At 57.3% G+C, this 19,905-nt stretch overlaps 1 protein-coding gene across 1 annotated transcript in view; it reads right to left on the minus strand.

Moving 5' to 3' along the window:
- RET (ret proto-oncogene) overlaps nt 1–19,905 on the minus strand; it is a 52,945-nt gene that overhangs the window by 10,931 nt on the left and 22,109 nt on the right. Inside the window, exons 2-14 of the mRNA XM_086680308.1 lie at nt 18,731–18,997; nt 16,685–16,972; nt 14,396–14,640; nt 13,000–13,195; nt 11,451–11,650; nt 9,157–9,415; nt 8,302–8,427; nt 7,705–7,815; nt 6,957–7,079; nt 5,826–6,082; nt 2,768–2,915; nt 1,219–1,326; nt 12–226 (exon numbers count right to left, since the gene is read on the minus strand). Of these exons, the coding sequence (XP_086536434.1) occupies nt 12–226; nt 1,219–1,326; nt 2,768–2,915; nt 5,826–6,082; nt 6,957–7,079; nt 7,705–7,815; nt 8,302–8,427; nt 9,157–9,415; nt 11,451–11,650; nt 13,000–13,195; nt 14,396–14,640; nt 16,685–16,972; nt 18,731–18,997 (2,543 nt within the window). The remainder of the gene's footprint in view (nt 1–11; nt 227–1,218; nt 1,327–2,767; nt 2,916–5,825; nt 6,083–6,956; nt 7,080–7,704; nt 7,816–8,301; nt 8,428–9,156; nt 9,416–11,450; nt 11,651–12,999; nt 13,196–14,395; nt 14,641–16,684; nt 16,973–18,730; nt 18,998–19,905) is intronic.

Consider the following 19,905-nt stretch of genomic DNA (forward strand, 5'->3'; position numbering starts at 1 on the left):
AAGGCACACACCTTCATCTCAGCCAGGTACCGCATCCCCCGAGAGATCTGCCAGGCGAAGGAGATGAGGTCGCCCATGGTCAGGGCCCGCTCCTCGGGGTTGTCCAGGTAGCTGGAGCTGCGGCTGCCTCCGCTGCCCACGTAGCCGGGCCCCGCCTTGCGGCTCTCTCGGAGGAAGCCCCGCAGGGAACCGTACTTGGCATACTCCACAATGAGGAAGAGCGGGCCTGGGGGCAGAGAGGGGGCTGTGAGCTGACTACCTGCAGAGCCTGGGCCGGGAGGAGGCTGCAGGGCCCCTAGGCAGGCTCTGCCCCCACCAGTAAGTGGGCACAAGGACACAGCCCTCTCTGGCCAGTGGCCTGGGCGCCATGCAGCGCGTATTTCAGTCCTGGCTCACTCTCGCACGGCTTGCTCTCCTCTTTGTGCCGGCCATGCCAAAGAGGCTCCCTGGGTGGCCGAGCGCAGCCTTCTCCTGGGGTGCCCAAGGCAGGTGGCTGCCTTACTAGTGCTGCCCCGGGAGCCAGCCCCCTGCTGCCAGGACGTCACGTCTTTCTACATCCTCGGCCCTGCTGCAGCACAGGCTGGGGATGGCTGACGGACGCAGAAGATCTGGAGCCTCGTGTGGCACCTGCTCCCTGTTCTCAGCAGCTCGTAGGCTGCAGTCTTGTCCCAAGCCCAGCCTCGAGTCCTGCTGGTGTCCACCAGTGTCCTTGCTGCCCTCTCTCTGGGGCACCCTGCCCTCTCGTTCCCCCAGCACACACACATCTGCGTGTACGAGCACACACAGTGAGAGGCCCTCGAGCAGCACAGACCAGGCCAATCTCCTGTGTCCTTATGTGAGAGATGGTGACGATGCCTTCACCATGCAGGGCTGGGCTTGGGGTCACCTGGAGGTCACGGCACTCCTAGTCCCCAGTAGGTGCCCAGGACATACCATCTGTTTCTAGGGCTCCCTGCCCTGGAGCTCTGCCTGGAGCAGGGTGCTGACAGACCAGGATGTCACCACAGACCTCTGTGCAGCTGCAGCTGGCCCGGGGGCAGGAGCCTCATGCAAACACCGCTGCAGCAGCCCTTCCTGATCCTCTCACTGACGCGGGAGGATGCAGGCTTCGGGTGGGGCCAGAGCCAGAGAGGACAAGGAAGGGGAAGGAGGAAGAACGAAGCAGCCCAGAGCCCCCAGCCTGCACTGGGCAGCTGCCTGTCCCTTGGCCGGCCTTACCGTCCTGGCTGCAGGCCCCATACAGCTTGATGACATGTGGGTGGTTGACCTGCTTCAGGAGGTTGAACTCTGACAGCAGGTCCCGCAGCTCACTTGGGGAAGCATTCTCTGAAATGCACGTAAACAGAGCAGGCTGCAAACCAATCCCTTCTGGAAGCCCCCTCTGTGACCACCCTGGGTCACTGACCCACATTACGGGTCTGCACAGACCCTGGTTATCTCCTTCCCAGACAGCCTACCTAGGTTTAGACAAGGCCCCCAAAGACCCTGCTATTCAGGGCTTCTCTCAGCCTGTAAGAGGGTCAACAGCTGCCTCATCTGCTTCTGGGGAATAACAACCCTGAGGAGCAAACTTCCTTATCGGCAGGCTCTTTCCATGGAAACCCTCCTGGGACCAGGCTGTGTGTGGAAGTGGCTGCATTTCCCTGAAGTTGTCATCTTTCAAGGACAGTGGTGCACAGAGACCGTCCTCATAAATCCCGGGAAGGTAAGACGCGTGTCCCGTGTCCTAAAACACCTGCCGACCAAGCACGCAATAGGAGGGTGAGGCCCTGGAGAAAGCTGAAGACGATGAGGCTTCACAGAGGTGGCCTCTCACCATGCTGAGCACGTGCGTCCTGAGGGTGGGCAGAGCTGTGCTTGGGCTCCCCGCAGGAGGCTAATCTCGAGGGGAGGGATGTGGAGTCAGAAGCTGGGGCTCAACAGGCCTCCTGGGGCAGCTGTGCCACATTGCGTCCTCTGGCTGAACACTGGAAGTGAGAGGGCGGCTGGGAGATAGGGTGTCAGGACCCACATGTGGTGGCCTGGGCTGGTCTCAGTGTGGCCCCTTAGTTCCTGGAGCCTCAGGGGGGCATGGGGAGACCCCAGTCTGAGGGTCTAGGTAAGCATTCAGAAGCACCCACTGGTTCAGGTAATGGTTGTCACGGTGTAGCCCCACCTGCGGCACTAGAATTCTCATGTACATCTGCCAGTTTGCACCCACTGCATGGCCACTGGGCCCTTGGGCCACTGGACTGGCCACCCAGTCTCTGGGTGGACACCAGTGTTTGCGTATGGGTAGGTGAGCATATACCCACTTAGAGGCAAACTTGTGGCATGACTGGTCACAGGGCCCTCGCTGAGGGCCACAGGGACAGGCCAGGTAGGGCCCCAGGGGGCAGGGGCCAGTCCCTACAGGTGGCTTCTTCACCAGGACCCCAGGGGGTGAGAGGAATGAATGGGGCAGACTGGGGAGGGAGAGCTGTCAGATCAAGACAAAAAGGGCTTTTAATTTTTTAAAAACTCAGATCTTTACCCAATATTGATGCAAAAGCAATACCACTCTAGAGCCTTCCAAGCGAGGAAAGTCCTCTTGCCCTGTTTCTCCAGGGCCCACCCTGGCCCATTTCATCCGTGACGGGGGTCTCCAGAATGCAGCCCCTCAAGAATAGCAATGGGGGGCTCTGGAGAAGGCTCCCGGCTGGCTGCCAGCACCCTGGTTGTCAGGGGGGCTTCGTCCAGCCCTCGGGGTTCCTGCAGAGCCACCTGTGCACAGTGCATTGACAGGTACCTTTCAGCATCTTCACGGCCACGGTTGTGTACCCTGCTTTGCCTTTCAGCCGGAAGGCTGTCGCCTTAACCACTTTTCCAAATTCGCCTTCTCCCAGGGTTTTCCCAAGAACCAAGTTCTTTCGAGGGAATTCCCACTTTGGATCCTCCTATGTAGGGTTGAAGGAAGAAGAAGAGAAGGGAGAAAGCTGGTGAGGGTAGGAGGAAAAGAGGACGGCAAGGCCCATAAGTGAGGTCCCCCCCCCCAACCGTGGGCAAGCACCAGTGTGTAAACAACGGTCACCTGAACCTACAGACAATGGGCACCCACCTGCACTGAGGGCAGGACCCCAGCTGGGCAGGATCCCACACCTTATGGGAAGATAGGTGCTGACACAGAATGGCCTGGACTCTGGATGCCTGGACCCTTGCTTATCCCTGGTCTACTGAACATGCCTTGGGCCCTCCCAGGCCCATGTCATTGTCTCTCAAACAAGGGGTTCAGGGCTAGCCTAGCACCCAGGGTGTACTCACATGGGAGTGTGGCCTCTTCCCTGGGAGTTAAGCCCAAGCCTCCCAGTGCTGCCTCTGCTTTGGACACCAGGCCCATAAGCCACTGACATCCCACAGACCAGGTCCCAATCTGTCCTCTCTAGAGAACCCCTGGACCCCCAAGAGGACTGAATTGGCACCAGTGGCCCAAGCTGCCTCCTGGCCAAGGACCCCCAGCTATGGATGGAAGCGTCCAGGGCAACTTCCCTGTGTGGTGCTCCAGAAAAGTTACCACCGTGCTACTTGGGAACCTCCGTCCTCCTCTGTGGAAGATGCTGCTCCTCCCATGGGACTGGCCATTTCCCTGGACCTGCCTCTACCTGTTCCCCATGCTTCCCACGCTCCCCTCTACCCACCCTGCCTTCCCACTGAAACCCAACTCAGATTACTCTGGGACACCTTCCCAGACCCTAGCCTGGCTCTGCATCCTTGAACTCTGACTGGGGATGCCAAAGCCTATCAGGAACCTTCCCTCCTGGGCCACTATGGGTGTCTGTTGCCCCAGCTCTCCCTGCAGCTGGGTATGGGTGTGGCCTGGGGGCGCTGCTATGATGTGACCTGCCAGACTCATCTGACCCACACAGATGACACCACTGGGCCCCAATGTCCTGCTGAGCAGGACCATGGTTTCCAACACCCATATACAGGTGTGCGTGCTCTTCATGGGCAGAGGCAGCCTCCCCTCGGCACCACATACAGGGTCCCTGCTGGCCAGCTGCCGGGCGTGCTGGTGTTGCCTCAAGTTCCCCAGGAACCCACAGTCAGGGTCAGGGTTGACAATGTCATCACTGTTACCCTGGTGTCCTCAACCCACACTGCACTGGAGTTTTCACTGCACACGGAAACTGCACTAAGCATGCGTAGACAGCACTGACTTGATCCTCTTAAAAGACATTGACATTTCTTCCCACTTTATACAAGAGACAAGTAAGGTCCAGCAGTTGCATAATATGTCCGTAGAGCTGGTCAGGGTCCTCAGGCTGGGCTCTGGCTTCTCTGTGCCGTGGGCCCAAGTGGACGTGGGTTGAGATTGGTGTGTGTCCACTTGCACAAGCGCCCACAGGCACTGCCCTTCCTGTGCACCTCACCGTAAACTGCCTGGGTTTACAAAGGATTCAAGTGGCTCATCCCACAGGCCTGCTGTCGAGGCTGAGAAGCTTCCTGGGACAGAGGTCACAGACCCCCTGTCTGCTGAGCGACTAGAACTAGGAAAGCCAGAACGGAGGCCACAGTGTTTGCCACAGCTGGGGATGGCGTCCGTGGCCCAGACCCTCACTGCAAACCCCAGCCACCTCCCAGCCCTGCTTGGGCACTGCCAAAGGCCCCGTGACTCCTGAGCTCCCTACTCGGTGACCCCTGTCAAGGTGCACACTCTTGTGATGCTTGCTGCCAGGCCGTGGGTGGGGAGCCTCTGTTCACATGCACCCTCGGCGCTGAGTGTTCTTCTCAGGTCCTCTTAGAACCTGGCTTCCAGCTCCGTGGCACCTGCCAGCAGGCATACAGAAGAAGCGTGGCAGGTTGAGGGGAGTCCTGGCCAGGACGGGGGCTCTCAGGAGCACATAGTGACTGCAGGCCCAGGACCTCCCATGGAGAAAGGGGATCAGGAGGCTGCCGGCTCTGGGTAGCACTCTCCATCAGCCAGCCAGTTAGGGTCCTCGCGGGCCTGCCTCCTCCACAGCTGGCCCAGAGGCCCATGGCACCCCCTCTTCCACTCCACAGATGAACTCCCCTCCCTACTGCTGCCACCCTGGCCCAGCCCCTGCCTGCTGCCATCACTCGCCTAGCTGAGGACAGTGCCTCATCACAGGGCTCCTACTTCTTCTTCTTTTTTTTTTTTTAGCGTTTATTTACTTTTGAGAGAGAAAGAGCACAAGCCAGGGAGCTGCAGAGAGAGAGGGAGGCACAGAATCTGAAGCAGGCTCCAGGCTCTGAGCTGTCAGCACAGAGCCCAAAGCGGGGCTTGAACACACCATCTGTGAGATCATGACCTGAGTCGGTCAGATGCTCAACCCACTGAGCCATCCAGGTGCCCCACAGGGCTCCTACTTCTGCACCCACCCCGGCGACTCCCCAACAGAGGAGCCTGCAGAAATGAAGGCAGAATATGGGCCTCCTCTGCTGAACCCCCAGGGCCCCACCCTCTGGGAATAAAATCCACATTCCTCCTCAGGGAGGAGCCCGCAGCCCTCGGGGCATCTGGAGGACAGTTGCCTATCAGGTATGGCATGGCCCACCCTCCCAAATCTCAGTCCACCTAAATGAGCACCCATCACTCTCCACTCTGCTAAACTGCCTCCATGTCCTCTGCCCTCCTTGGAAGGCAGCTCCGCGGAGGCTGGGGCCTTGCTTGTGATGTCTTCCTGGTGAGTGAGGATGCATTAGCCACTTGTGGGCTACAGGACGTGGCACCAGGAAACCCCGCGTGCCCCTCCCCGCACCTCCTAGCTTCCCCAGGCCTGGGGTGTCTGTCACCCACAGTGCCTCCAGGAGGGCTGCCTCCCAGGCGGAGGTCCTGCGCGGAGCCTCACCGGGATCTTGAAGGCGTCCACAGAGACCTGGTTCTCCATGGAGTCCATAGAGGGCCGGCGGGCGCCGGACGAGGAGTAGCTGACCGGGAAGGCCTGGGCAGGCCGGCGGAAGGTCATCTCAGCAGAGGCAATGGGTGGCTTGTGGGCATTCTTGTGGTAGCGGTGGATGCAGAAGGTGGAGAGCAGCATGGAGACGACGAAGGAGAAGAGCACAGCGGCTGCGATCACCGTGCGGCAGAGCTCGTCACACAGCGGCTCTGCAGGCAGGGGCGGCCGTGAGGGACAGCGCTCTGCGAGGGTGCCCCGATACCAAAGGGCACCAGCGTGGCATGACTGCAGCAGCGGGAGGACTGCTGTGACAAGGTGGGCGGCCCGGCAAGTGTGGCAGCGCGAAGTCGTGAGCATAACGCACTCACACGGCACCGACCGCTTGGCAGGTCGCTTTCCCTGCGGAGACTGCTATCACCCTCCTACGGAAGGGCCAGAAGGCACAGGGGGTTTAAGCAGCCTGGCCGAGGCCACCCAGCAGAGGCAGTGTATGCACTGTGCTAGCCCTGGGATGCTGGCAGCCGGGGGGCTGGCAGGCAGGCAGGAAGGGTTCCTGCCTCTGCTGTGTTCCCAGTGGATTGTCTTTGTAAAACTGGGAGAGGGAAGGAAAGCGGCTCAGGGCCTAGTGCCATGCCGCAACAACTCAAATACAAGAAAAACATCCCTGGGCCCAGGCAGGAAAGCTTCCCGTGTGCTCAGACCCATGCCACCTACCCGCACCTGCTGGCCCAGAAGGAGCACCTGGAGGCTATGGCTGGGAGAGTGGGGTTCCAGTCAGATGGTGCCATGGGCCCAGAGAAGGCCCTGCGCAAGGACAAACTGAATAGATGTGGAGTTACTAGGTGGAAGAATTTTCCAGCCCAACCTTTACCATGAAACTTCAGGGCAGAAAACTTACTCTGTAGAGGCCCTGACCTAGATGCCTCTGCACAGATGAGGGAACCGAGGCCCAGAGGGAAGGAGGAGGGTCCCCCGGGGTTTCACTTGCCTTCCTGCAATTTCCTCCCTGGCTCTTTGGGGCTCAGGGAGGTGTGGGGAGCCCTGCCCTGCATATGGCCCCCGCAGTGCCCCCCACCCACTCACCCTGGCTGTCTTCAGGTTCGCAGAAGCACTTCTTCTCCTCTGGGAAACAGTTGCAGATACCGAAGCCAGCTTTAATCCCCCAGCGCTCCCCTGGCTCATGCCCACCAATGATGCTGCCGCCCCCTGGTGACAGATGTAGCCCACTAAGCCTCCTGGTGTGACCAAACCAACCAGGACCACCCAGGAAGAAGCATGAGCAGTCCCTCTGCACATGATGTCAGCATATTAGGCCAAGGGGTGGGGTGGGTAGGAGACATGGGGGTAGGTGGGGGTGGGAAGGGTAGTGAGCTCTGAAGTCTGGGTCACCTGGGCAGGAATCAGCACAGTCTGCCCCCAATCCAGTGGCCCCAGCAGGTAGAAGAAGGCCCCTACAGGCTGTCCAGGGCCCTCGCTGAGGTCCACACATAGTTACTTTTCAGAAGCAGAAGGAAGCCAGGACAATCAGGGGTTGGGAGCTGTACCCATGTGAGCTGCCCAGGGAGACACTGGAGAGTGTTGGTCCAGGCACCAGTCTCCAGAGGTTTTTTTTTGGTTTGTTTTGTTTTTTTTTTTTGTTTTGTTTTGTTTTTTTGTGGGAGGTGGTGCAAAGCCCTTTGTTCAAATGAAATGTTAGAAAAAGTCTTGGCAAAAAAATCCAGGCATAAGGCTTGTCTGGCTGAAGTGCAGGTGGGAGTCCAAGCCTCTCCCTCCCGCTGGCTACTCCCACCCACCCGGGGCCCTTGAACTTGCGGGCCCAGTAGTTGCTTACGGAGGCAGTCCTGGGGGCAGATGTTGACATTTCTGCTCTCCACGGCATCACAGTGGCCGTCGGGGCAGGTCTTGATGCTGGGGGAGCAGGTGGAGAAGTTCCTGGTGATTCCTACGACACACGGCAGGCTGGTCACTACCACAAGGTCAGATGGCCAGGGCCAGAAGGGCGGCACCCCAGGGCCTCCCAGGCCAACCCTGTTCCCCCTAAAGGAGCAAACTGAGGCCCAAGCAGAGAATCCGTGAGTGGGATCCATGGGGTGGTGGGCACAGTTCAGAATTTGCTGCCATCTACACCCAAGCCCTACTGCCTGGGGCCACATCCCAACTTTGGCCCAGACCTTCCAACACCCAAGAGGACCTGTGGTCCCATGGCGATGAGAAGACTGCACGTCCTTGTGCCGCCCATGCTCTGTGTTCATGCTCACCCTCTCCTGACATCAGGAACTACAAACGGGGACAAAGTTCTGGAGAACACGTGGAGAGGGGAGGGCCATCACAGTGGCCGGCAGGGCCTACATGGACCCCATTTCCACTCAGCCACCATTACCCCTCTCCCCCGCCTGGCCGCAGGCCCCTGGCTCTGCGTGGGGCCTACCTTTGCCATCTCCCTGTCTCCACTCGCACCTGCCCGTCAGAGAGCCCAGGCCACCGCACTCCTCACATTCAGGGCGTCTCTTGCTGACTGCACAGGACAGGGGGCAGCCTGGCTCCTCAGCCACATCTGGGGGTGGCAGAAAGCTGGTCACAGAGGGCTGGCCTGGGCCCGGTGTCCAGCCAGCATCCAGGGGCAGAGGGAAGCACTGGCCAAGCTTCTCTCATGGGTGAGGCTAGAGGGGTGGGGGTGCCTCTGCATCAGGGCACAGGGCAGTGATGGGGCCCACTGAGGAAGTAGGGTGGTACCACAGTCACAGCAAGGGGTGGGGCAGCTACTGGGCTAAGCATGGAGGGAGGATGCGACAGGGCTACACTCAGCCAAAGATACACATGCACGGTTACACCTGAATTTCAGAGAGAACACTGAATGCTTGCTTTGTGTAAGTACATCCCTAACACTGCATCGACACACTTGGAAGTCTGCAAATGTTGTGTGGGACATACTTACAACAAGAATTGCTTGTTGCTTACCTGAAATTTAAATTTAACCAGGGTCCTATATTTTATCTGGCAGTCCTATAGCAAGGGCGTGTATAGAATGCACTGGCAGTGGTGACGGGGAATAGTGACCTTTCACTACTCAGTCACTCTGGGCTGTTTTATACTTTCTCCTTGTCACCCTTCCCGCTTGGCTATGCAGCGGGCACTCTTAGTCTCATTTTGCAGGGAAGGAGACTCGCGCCCAGGGGCACTGCCATTGGGTGAAGGGGGCAGGCCCAGGCCACTTCTATGAGGGAAGCCCATGACTCTACCTTACCCTGCCCATCTCCATCCTCCACGCGGCCCCGGCACTCACATGTCCCCTCCACGGTGACAACCAGCAGGGCCTGGGTCTGCTTGCGGGTTGGCCGGTCGGCAGCCACTACCGTGTACCGGAGTTGAGAGCAATCGGGCCGCTGCAGGGCTTCTGTGTCGTTCACGAAAAGGTTCCCTGTGGTGTCCTCGGCTGAGGTGACCACCCCCAGGACACTGCAGTTGGTGCTGGAGAGCTGCAGCCTGTACTGCACGTGGATGCCGCTGAACTCCTGGCAGTTTTCCACACAGACTTTCCCAATCTAGGCACGGGGCACAGGAAATGCCTCAGCTGGGTGCGGCACTGGCTCGTGATGGTGGCTGGAGGGGCCCCTGGCCGGCCTGAGTCCTGGAACAGTCCCCTACGGGCTCCAGGTATGACAGACCCCCCTCAAGTCCCCGTCCTCCATGCCCCTGGAACCTGCAGACCCATCCAGATGCCTGGCCCTCCCCTGCCCTGCCCATCACACCACCGCCTACCTCCTGGGGGCCAGAGGTGGAAGAACTCAGGGCCCTGCCTCCAGGCGGGTGCCCACTCTCCCGGCTCATTCTTTATTCACCGGCTCCTTGAGGCACGAAGGCCGATTGGGTCCCCCTCCTCCCCTCCCCGACTTCCGGCCAGGCCGGTTTTGTTATGGGGACCACCGACTGCCATCCTCAGTGCATGTGGCCCGGTTGCTCCAGGTCACCTGCCTGGTCGGTCAGAGCACCGTGCCCAGGCCACATGATTCTGCCTGTCCCACACGAGACCCAGGGGCCTTCCTGGCACTCTGGCTGGAACCGCTGGGAAAGAGGGGATGCTTCTCCAGGGGATGCTAGGCAGGCAGTGCCATTGCTGGGGCCCGGAACGCTCCTTACCCCTCGGCCACTGAAGTTCAAATTAGACACTGGTTTCAGTGGCTTAAAAGCAGGAGCTCTGACTAGTCAAGGCCAGGGGGCAGAGGGCAGGGTGGGGCCTGGCCTGCAGCCACTTAGCAGGTGTTCACTCAGCCCTGCTCAGGCCCAGGGCACAGCCAGGTTCCTCCACACACAGGCCCGACACCATAATAAAACTACTACCTCCTAGATCTCCCAGCACATTCCCATATAAAATGTGCTTACTTCCACTCTCTGATACGGTCCTCAAAACTGCCCAAGGTCACTATCCTTAACTTACAGTCACAAAGACCGGGGAGGGGGGTGAAAGATCACAGTGAGTGTGAGGCCATATTGGGACTCAAGTCCCTCTGATCTCAAGTCTGCTAGAGCACAGGTGACACAACCTCTTACAGTATTTGCTTCCATTTGGCACCCCCTCAGAGACCCCTCGGACCCCTCTGCCTTGTTACCTCCCACCACCCTTGACCTCTGCTTCCATGAAAGGTCCGGGGTTGGGTGGCAGGTCAGGGAGCTTGGATATGTCCAAGGGTGGGGTCCTTTGTGTGCTGGACCCGGGTGGCTGTCAGGAGTGGAGGGTGCATGGGAACCAACAACAGAAACGGGGACAACTGGAGATGGCCTTAAACATGACATTCTGAAGAGGTGTATCCGAAGCTGCTCCATTACGAAAGAGCAGTATGTGAAGTCATATGCATGCTGTAATGCCAAGTAAAACTACAAAAATCCTTAAGAGAAACATTCTAGAAAGAACTGTACTAAAATGCTAAATACTAGTTGATAGGGAGAGAAGGGATCTCTCCTCCCTGTCCTGCATCTTTTTTAATCGATACTTACTACTTTATGTTTTTTTTTTCACTTCTAACTGTTATTTTTCAATGACAAATGAAAGATAAGCTCTAGTAAACGCACATGCAGAAGGCAAAGTGGAAGTGCTCCCCACCTTTCCCAGCAGAGGGCGCCACTGTTACTTGCTGCCTGCATTCACACGCTCGCAAATTCCATCAATGAAAATTTGTTTTTGAACATACGGAGTCATGGGAGGCCAGTATTTTTACAAATCACTTTTCACTTAACAATCCACCAGGAGCATCTTTCCAAGTCAGCCTACGTAGATTTGGCTGGCATTGCTTTTACAGTTGGACAAAATATGTTTTAAAAATACAAAGGAAGAAGGCCACAAAGAGGTCCATGGTGCCCACTAGCCCTACCCTTGTGACTCTGTCAACTCTGTCATGGCCCCAGCCTCCCTGGCCCCGTGCCCGTGGCTTCCCCTGGACCACTCTGTGTACACGTTAGGCCAGGGAGGGAGTGTCTCTCAACACCAGCCCTGCTTGCAATCTGTAAAATAGAGTGCCCCACCCTGGGGGTCCTCGGTCCCTCCATGCCCCTCCCCAGGTAGGCACTGGGCTGTGGGCTCACCTGGGCAAAGCGGCGGGCCCGCCTGCTCACAGTGAAGGTGTAGGTGCTGGGCAAGTGCAAGCTGACAGGCAGCACGGACACGTTGAAGTGGAGGAAGAGGGTGCCCTCCCCGGGGCCCTGGAAGTCCGAGTCATTGACCAGCACGGTCAGCTGCAGGGAGCGGTTCTCCGAGATGGGGAGGCTCCGGTTGAGAACCAGCCCTGTGGGTGGGGGCACGGTGATGACTGCCTGGGCCCACTGCCCCGTGCCACCGCGTGCCTCCTCCCAGCCATGTCCCCGGCACATATACACATGGGTGCAAACACAGATTTTCACACATATGGTGCATGGATAACAGATGTGGCTAAGTCAGAACCACTGTTTAAATGTTAACCGTTGTGCTGAGCTGGAAGCTGAGAAAATCCTTCTCAGCTGGGAGGTAACCTGTATGTGTGTGTGGTACGTGTTATGGGGTGTCTGTGTGTTGTGTATAGGGTATATGTATGTATATGTGGTAGGTATCGGGTATGCACGTGGAATGTGTACGTGTGGAGCATGTATGTGTGGGTGTACACGGGGTAAAGATGTACCACCACCGAGGCCCTGGGAAAACTATACTGGCCTCCATTCCCCCAGAGAACTCCTCCCAACAGCAGCAGCCTCCAGCGGAGTCCTGGACTCCACAGGCCCCCAGTGCTCGGAGCCTGCACGCTTCCGTGCACCTGCTGAATGGCGTGGCTGTGGTTCTAGTTTCACAGAGCCAGGAGGATGAGGGTCAGGAGGTTTTGGTACACAGGGTGTTTAGAGTGAATGAGCCCGGGCAAGGATGACATTTCCCCTTGTACAGGGCAGGAGACCTTCAACAGCTCAGAGTGTGTGAGGAAGATGAGAAACAAAAAGGATCAGGCCAGGCAGAAAGGGGTAAAGGTACCAGCGATTCTGGGTTCCCCCAGAAGCAGATCCCAAAACAAGGATTCAAGTGCAACTAGGGTATTTGGAAGGATAATCCCAGAAAACATGGGCAGGAGGGTGGGGGGGGGGGAGGCAAGGCAGCTGATGAAGATGCCCCATCCTGCAAGGGAGCACAGCAGGCCCCTGGAGCTTAACCCTGTGGGAGCCAGACAGGACAATCTTTGCAGGATCCTCTGGCTCAAGCACACAGAGATGCTACCGGGTACTAACCTCCGCGAGTAGAGAGCTATGGGGACTAGGGAGAAATAATCCCCAGGTACTTGGCCACCTCGGAGGCAGCAAAGCAGATGCCAGGAGCCAGAGGAAGGCCTCAGGAAACGATGTATTTGTTTGTAGCGGGCAGTGAACCCTGGCATGGGGAAACGTGGGAGGGTCCCGCCAAGGCCTGCCACGAGGCAGTTCAGTGAGAGAACAAAGCCGGTAAAAACCCACCAAGGTGACCAAGGTGAGACCAGTGGAAGATGAGGAAGGGCTGGGTGGAGTGGAAGGATCTTCATCCTAGGGCTCAGAGAGCAAGGACAAGTATCTGTGTTTGTAGGATGCTACAAGGGTGGGATTCCCTAGGGGGCCCAGCCAGGCCATGCCTGGTCCCTCTTACTGTAGTCATGCACAGTTGCCCGCACAAAGCTGCCGTTGGCCTGGGCCAAGGTCTCGTTGGGGGAGTGCTCGATACGGAATGTCTGGAGGACCCAGGCATCCCCAGAGAGTAGTGTGTTTGTGTATCGCTTCAGGAGCTCCCCGGATGCCGGCACCACGTCTGCATCGAAGACACGTATTTTGGCCACCACAGTGCCCTGCAGAAAGTAGGGGGTGCCAGTCAGAGCTGGTGAGAGGGACCCCTCAGAGACCCTGTAAGCCTGAGACTTCAGGAGGGCACGTGCACCAAAGGCGGGGCAAATGTGCACACTCAGAGCCAGTTCTAAGGACACACTGGCCTGGATTCAAGTTCCCAGAGGGTCCCTTGCCAATCTGGCTCAGTCACCCTCCCTGGGCCACTGTGCCTCACTTGTGCAACAGGTGTGACAGACATCTACAGATTTCCCCTAAGAATGGATGAGAGCAGATGCCCAGGTGCTTTGCTGATAGGCTTCACCCAGGTCTCCATGAAGCACAGCAAGCCGGGCCCCACAGGGTGGAGGAGTTAGCTCACTGTCACATAGTGATAGATGGCAGAGCCAGATCCAAGCCCAGGTGTACATCAAAATGTCCTCCTCCAAGGACCTTCTGTATACCAGGCTGGAGGGAATCATGAGGAGAGCTCTGAGCAGTCACAGGGCATCTCTGCTTCCACTGCTAACCAGACTCCTTGCTGTCACCCCAAGGCAGCCCTTCCAAGCTCATGCGACCTTTACCAGTGAGACGTGCTTTCCTCCCATCTGCCCATCTACCACTTGGGGTGCCTAGAGAGGCAAGTGACGGACAACACATTTCCCATTGTGCCTTTGGCCAGCCGGCTGCAGGACGGCCCAATGCCCAGCAGGTGGCAGTCACGATCCGCCTGCAGGGAGGTGGGTGGGCCTGCTGTGCTGGGAGCGGCACTTGCCAGTCTGATGCACTCCCTGGCCACCCTCCACGAGCCTCTACCGCCCTCTAGTGACAGCTGACACAGTGGAAGGGAGTGCCCTTCTGGCAGCTGTCCTCTCCCCCTCAGAGCAGCACCGCTGTGCCCACGGGCAGAGGCACAGGTACACCCCTGACAGGAACGCCCGCCCTTGGCTTTGACAGCCTGGTCAGACACATGCTAGGCATTCAGGGCGCCCGGACATTCATCAGAGGACAGCCAGGCTGACCTCCCCCCTCCTCCTCAGCTACCCCCAAGACAGGAAGAAAGCCCCAACAGACAGTTGGATGGACCAATAAAAGACGAATAGCTAGACGGATGGTCAGCCACATGGACAGCTGAACAGACCAAGGAATAAATGGTGGACAGAATGGCAGACACCCAACAGATGGACGACACAAAACAGACAAGCCCAAGGGCGGCAGACAGGCACCTCCTTCCTCTTGAACTCCACCACAGCGCTGGCGGTGTCGATGCCCCCGAGGAAGGTGGGCGCCGAGTCGTCCTCATCATACACGGTCACGGGGAAGGGTACCATCACCACCTCCTCCTTGCGTGCGCCGACGCGCACCGTGCAAGCAGCCACCAGCTCGTACTTCTCCCGCAGCTCGCGATCCAGGGGCCAGCGCGTGCTCACCTCCAGGCTGTCCGGGGCGCAGTGGAAGGGCAGGTTCTCACCTATGCACCAAGCAGACCAGGAACCCCAACATGACTCCGGGGCAGGGAGGAGGCTGGGGAGGGGGGCAGGGCGAGCTGCCTTTTTCAGGGGCCCTGCCAGTGGGTCAGAGTTGCGGAGCATGCTGGCCCCGCCCTGAACTACTCCTCCTCGGCGCTGGCGGTGGTGGGTGTGGAACTTCAGGCACGGGTTTGCAGTGATGACCGTGCACTAACCGGCTGTCCTGTGCCTGCCCCCTTCACTCGTGCTGCTGGGGACGCGCAGGAACCAGGAGGCCTGCATCAAGTCCTCACCCTGATAACCTAGGGAAGGCTGCTCACACTACTTGCCCAACCCCCAACCTTGCCTCTCTGGGGGGCGGGGACAGCTGTGTCTCTGGCTGTGTGATCCCAGACTGGTCGTTCGGCCTCTCTGTGCCTCAGTTTGCTCACCAAGAGATGGGATGATGAAGGCTAACATGCTTGCTCCTGACCAGGCGCCGCTACGTGGTCAGTGACTTATGTACCTTCCCGCTACCCGCTGAGGGGAGGGCCAGTCACCATGGTACACTCTTCAGCCCAAGCCTGTCCTGAAATTCATCCTCCAGGAATAACTCGGAAAAGGGGAAACGCTGAGGGCTTGAAGGTCAACACTGACTGCCCCCACAGCCAACCAGGAAGGGTTAGGCCAGCTCCATTCGGTGGGAAATCAAAAGTCCCTTCCCTCTCCTCAAAGCCACATATTACATGTGGATTTCATGTGGGAAATGCTTATGATATAATGTTTCTCTCTGATGTTTGTGACTACAAAAAACACGCTCAACAAAATTTGATGATGTAACCTTTATGAGGAAGGGCAGCATGCTCAGCCTTACGTTTGGCTAACAATCCTGCACAAAGACACCCATCCCTGCTGCGGGGCAGTGTGAGGATGCTGGGGGAGTGGGTGGCTACTTTTCTTCTCTTACTGAGATTTTCTGTAACATGATTACCTCATTACGGTGTGAACGGTAAACCTGCTGTGAAGCCAGGTTCCTCTTACTACTAGCAGTCTACCTTCTGGGTCCCAGTTCTTTGCTTCTGAGTATTTTAATGGCGCCTCCCATCGGAGGTCTGCTCAGGTGCCCCCTCTCACCTCCACTGGGACTCATCCACCATCCCCACCTTGGCTGGCCTCCCCAGGGCCATCTTGTGGCAAAGTCTACTGCCCTTGCAGCTGCTTAGGCAGAATCCTGGAGCCACACTAGCTCCCCCTTCCCCTCAACACCCACACCCAACTCCTCAAGAAATCCTGCTGGGTCTTCCTTCATAACATGCCCAGAAGCTGCCTGCTTTTCATGTCCCTGTGGCCTTTCATCCTTCTTCCGGTCTCTATCTTCTTGCTCAGGGATTTCTCAGGTAGCCTCCTAACCGTTTCCCCACTTCCACCCTACTCTGCCCCATACCAAATCATTCCTAGCACAGCAGCCAGAATAATCCTTTAGAGGTAGGTCAGGTCTGGCCAAGCCCCCCCTTCCCGACAAGCCTTCCATGACTCCCCAGTCCCTCAAGGGGAAACCCTCAAGAATTTCTCTGTTCTCATGCACCTCCACTGCCTCCTGTCGCTCACTCCACTCCAGCTATACAGGGGCTCCACTGCATGGATCTCAAAGGGGCCAGCCCAGCTTGCCTGGGGCCCTCCCACCTCTACTCCAGCTCTCCCTTCCCCAGCCACAAGATTTAAGACTGCAGTCTCCACCCCTCTATATCCTTGGAGCTTTACTTCCCACATAGCACCTTCCAGAAGCCACCCCATTTCCTTGGCATGTGCATGGTCTCCATCTCCCAGGGAAATGGAGGCTGCGGGCAGGCAGGATTTTGACTTTAGTTCACTGTCACATCCTTAGCCCCTAGAACAGTACCTAGTCCCTGACAGGCCATCATCCATGACAAGAAATATTTCTGGAATACTAAATGAGCGGGTGGTATGGTGGTGGAGAATAAACCAGATGGCTCATATCAAGGGCTAGTGGTCCTGTGCTCGGCACATAGCAGGCATTGAGGATGGCCCTACAAGGCCGGCACTCACCTTCTAGGAGCCTGTAGGCCACGCTGATGTTGGGGCAGAGGAACTGCACAGGCAGCAGGCGGAACTGGTGGAAAGTGCCAGGAGGCCTATTCTCTCTGATGCGGAAGGAGACACCTGTCTCAGGAAAGCAGAGCTCCCGGGGTTTGAGGGAACCACAAGCCGGGAAGGAGGTGTTGACAAAGGAGAAGTACACACGGGCACAGCCGGGCCATTGGCACTCGCCCTCACGCAGGGATGTAGGTGACAGGAAGACCTGGAGGTAGATGGTGAGCACAGGGAAGCCGCCATCTGCAGAGAAAGAAGTCAGGTCTGGTGGGGCATCAGCCACATCTACAGGTGGTAGGGAACAGCATGGGGAAGGGACAGGAGCTGGCTGCAGGGCTAGTGTAAAGCCCAGTCCTCACGGTTGTCCACAGGGTTCCACTGGGCTCTCTGCACCCCACCACCGACTTCCCTGGACCTGGGGCGTGTCTGTGCTTCAGGGTCCCATGGTTCTGCTCCCTCTGCCTGGAGGTACCTGGCAGGCCCGCCTCTCTTGTCATTCAGGTCTCAGCTCAAATACTGCTTCCTCAGGTGCCTTGAGCACTGGGGTCTATTGTTCCCCCTAATTCTCCCCACATCATTGCCCCCCGCAGAGGGGTGCCCTGAGCCCTGGGTCCAACTCCCCAGGCTGGTTCCTACTGCATGTGGTGATCAGCAGGCCGCTCCCTTCCACACCCTCCCCAAGGGCTTTCATTGTGGAGCCACCTCTCCACAGACTTCCCCAGCACCTGGAGGGGGAATTTCCAGCAAATTCCATCATGGAGGCTCTTTCTCCAACAAGGTCTGGATCTCTGCCACAGTGACAGGGACGCTTCCTGGGCCCTCTCTCTCAGCCCTAGGGTAGTGGCTACTCCCCCACATCTCCTCCTCCCATATTCATTAGAGTTCTCTTTGCTTCTTACCAGCCTGTCCTTTGTTGCTTCAATCCCGGGCTGTAGTTAACCATTCTCTATACAAACTTGCCCTGTTCAAGTTACCGTGTGGTTTCTCTCCTGACTGGACTTAACAGGTGCAATCACGAACAGAACAGGCCTCCTATGAAAAGGGGCACCTTGGCAAATTCCACTCTGGCCTCTGCCCCTGGAGCCCTAGTTCAAGATCCCCACAGGGGCTTGGGATGAAGACGGCAGCGGTTAAGTGTGCACGGAACCGAGATCCATTTCAGATGCCACCTCCTCCAGAACTGGGGGTACGTGGTGGGGGGCTCCGTCATGTGACCCTGGCTTTACCTGGCAGACAGGGGTGCAATCACTCCGTCCTGCTGGGCAGTGCCGCCCACTCTGCATGCATAGGCATGCCACCTGCCTCTTGCCCGTATGAGGGGGCTCAGGGCTGGTGGGAGCAGGCAGTGAGGCCATGTCTTTGGAGGAGATGCTTGGAGGTGGGGAGCTACTGGGTATGTGAACACCATTTTGCACCACCAGGCAAAGCTGCTGCACCCCCCCAGGACCAGGGTCACATGTGGCCTCTGTTCTGCTCTGTCCCCGACTCTGAGGAGCTGGCCAGGCCCTCCTTCCACACCACTTTCCTCCCAAGCACCAGGCTGGAGTCCCCACCAGGGACCAAGGGTAGCCTGTTGCGGATGGGAAGACAAGCTTTCTGCAGAACTGCTCCTTCCCCGGGAAGTTCCAGATCATTTGCTAAATCAAAAACCTTCTGATTTTTCTAGCCCCTTTTAACCCCTCTTATAACCCCAAATCCTGGTCGCCCAACTGGAAAAGGCATCTGAGTCCAGCATAGAGAGAGCACCCAATCCTTCCCAGGGGTTCTCCAAAATCCCAACAGACTTAGGAGGCCCAAGGATCATCAGCAGCCCCCAAACTCATCCGTGCCCTGGCCTGGCTGGACACACAGGCAGGCCAGCCTCGCCTCACTCTTTACTCTGACACAACAGGAATTGCATAGCAACCACCCTCTTGAGCCTCCGCGTGGCTGTGAGAGGAGGAGAGGCATGAGGTGGGCTGTGGGAGAAGGAGACAGGCTGGGGGTAGGCAGCTCCCTTACTGCGGACGCTGAGCTTGTCCCAGGTGCTGTGATCCAGGCTCCGGTTAAGGTAGAGAAGGCCAGTGTCCTCCTCGATGCGAATCCAGTCGTTCTCATGCAGCCTTGCACGGTAGGCGATGCCGTAGAGGTGCTGGCCCAGGCGGAAGGTGGGCACCTCCTCCGGCATGTCCCGCAGGGCATGGACGTAGAGCAGGGGCATGCCAGCTGGCTGGTCCACGTAGAGTTTCTCCCAGTAAGCATCCCTGGCGAAGTAGAGTCCCAGCGGAGCTGGAGAAGGGAGGGAAGTGTGTGAGGGAGGGAGGGGTGACGATGATGTCCAGAGCAAGCCTCCCAGGCAGACCAGCATTCCCCAGCAGCTTTATTTCACACCTTGATAAAAGCTTCTTTGTGGACCAAAAAACTTCCTAATTTAGAATTCCAACCTAGCGTAAGGAATAGTTTGCCAGCAAAATCAGATGCAAGTGTTAAGTCTCCTCATTCTTAAATTAGAAGAGATATCATCCTCCATAATTTATAGGATTAAAGTCTTTCATACAGAAACAAATAAATAAATAAATAGATAAATAAGAAAATTCTGCTCCTAGTAGGACTTTCTCACCTGTAGTCCTAATAACATCAGCACACAACTATCTGTGTAGCTAAACACAAGCTGAAAACGGACTGCCTTAAAACAGAAAAAGAAAAGAGAGGAGGAAGAGGCAGTGTAAGACAACTGCAAAATCATTCTCAATTACCCAAGTTTGTTAAGTACGTGAATTGCACAGAGCTGGGAGTTCACACAGGCTTCTCAGCAAATCATCTGGATCCGGAGTTTTCTTTCTTTCAAAAAATTTTTTTAACGTTTCTTCATTTTTGAGAGAGAGAGACAGAGACAGAGACAGAGCGTGAGCAGGGGAGGGGCAGAGAGAGAGAGAGAGAGGGAGACACAGAATCTGAAGCAGGCTCCAGGCTCCGAGCAAGCGGTCAGCACAGAGCCTGATGCGGGGCTCGAACCCACAAACTGTGAGATCATGAACTGAGCCCAAGTCGGATGCTTATCTGACTGAGAGACCCAGTGCCCCTGGATCCAGAGTTTTCAAGTGAACAAGATGATGTCAGATAAGCAGGGCTGGCAGTAGTCACCAAAAATGAACCTGGGCACTTTCTAGAAGAGAAACAAACCTTTTCTAAAGTTA

The sequence above is a fragment of the Puma concolor genome, chromosome D2, assembly GCF_028749965.1.
Source record: "Puma concolor isolate L17-30 chromosome D2, mPumCon1.1.hap2, whole genome shotgun sequence".
NCBI classification, from domain to species: domain Eukaryota; kingdom Metazoa; phylum Chordata; class Mammalia; order Carnivora; family Felidae; genus Puma; species Puma concolor.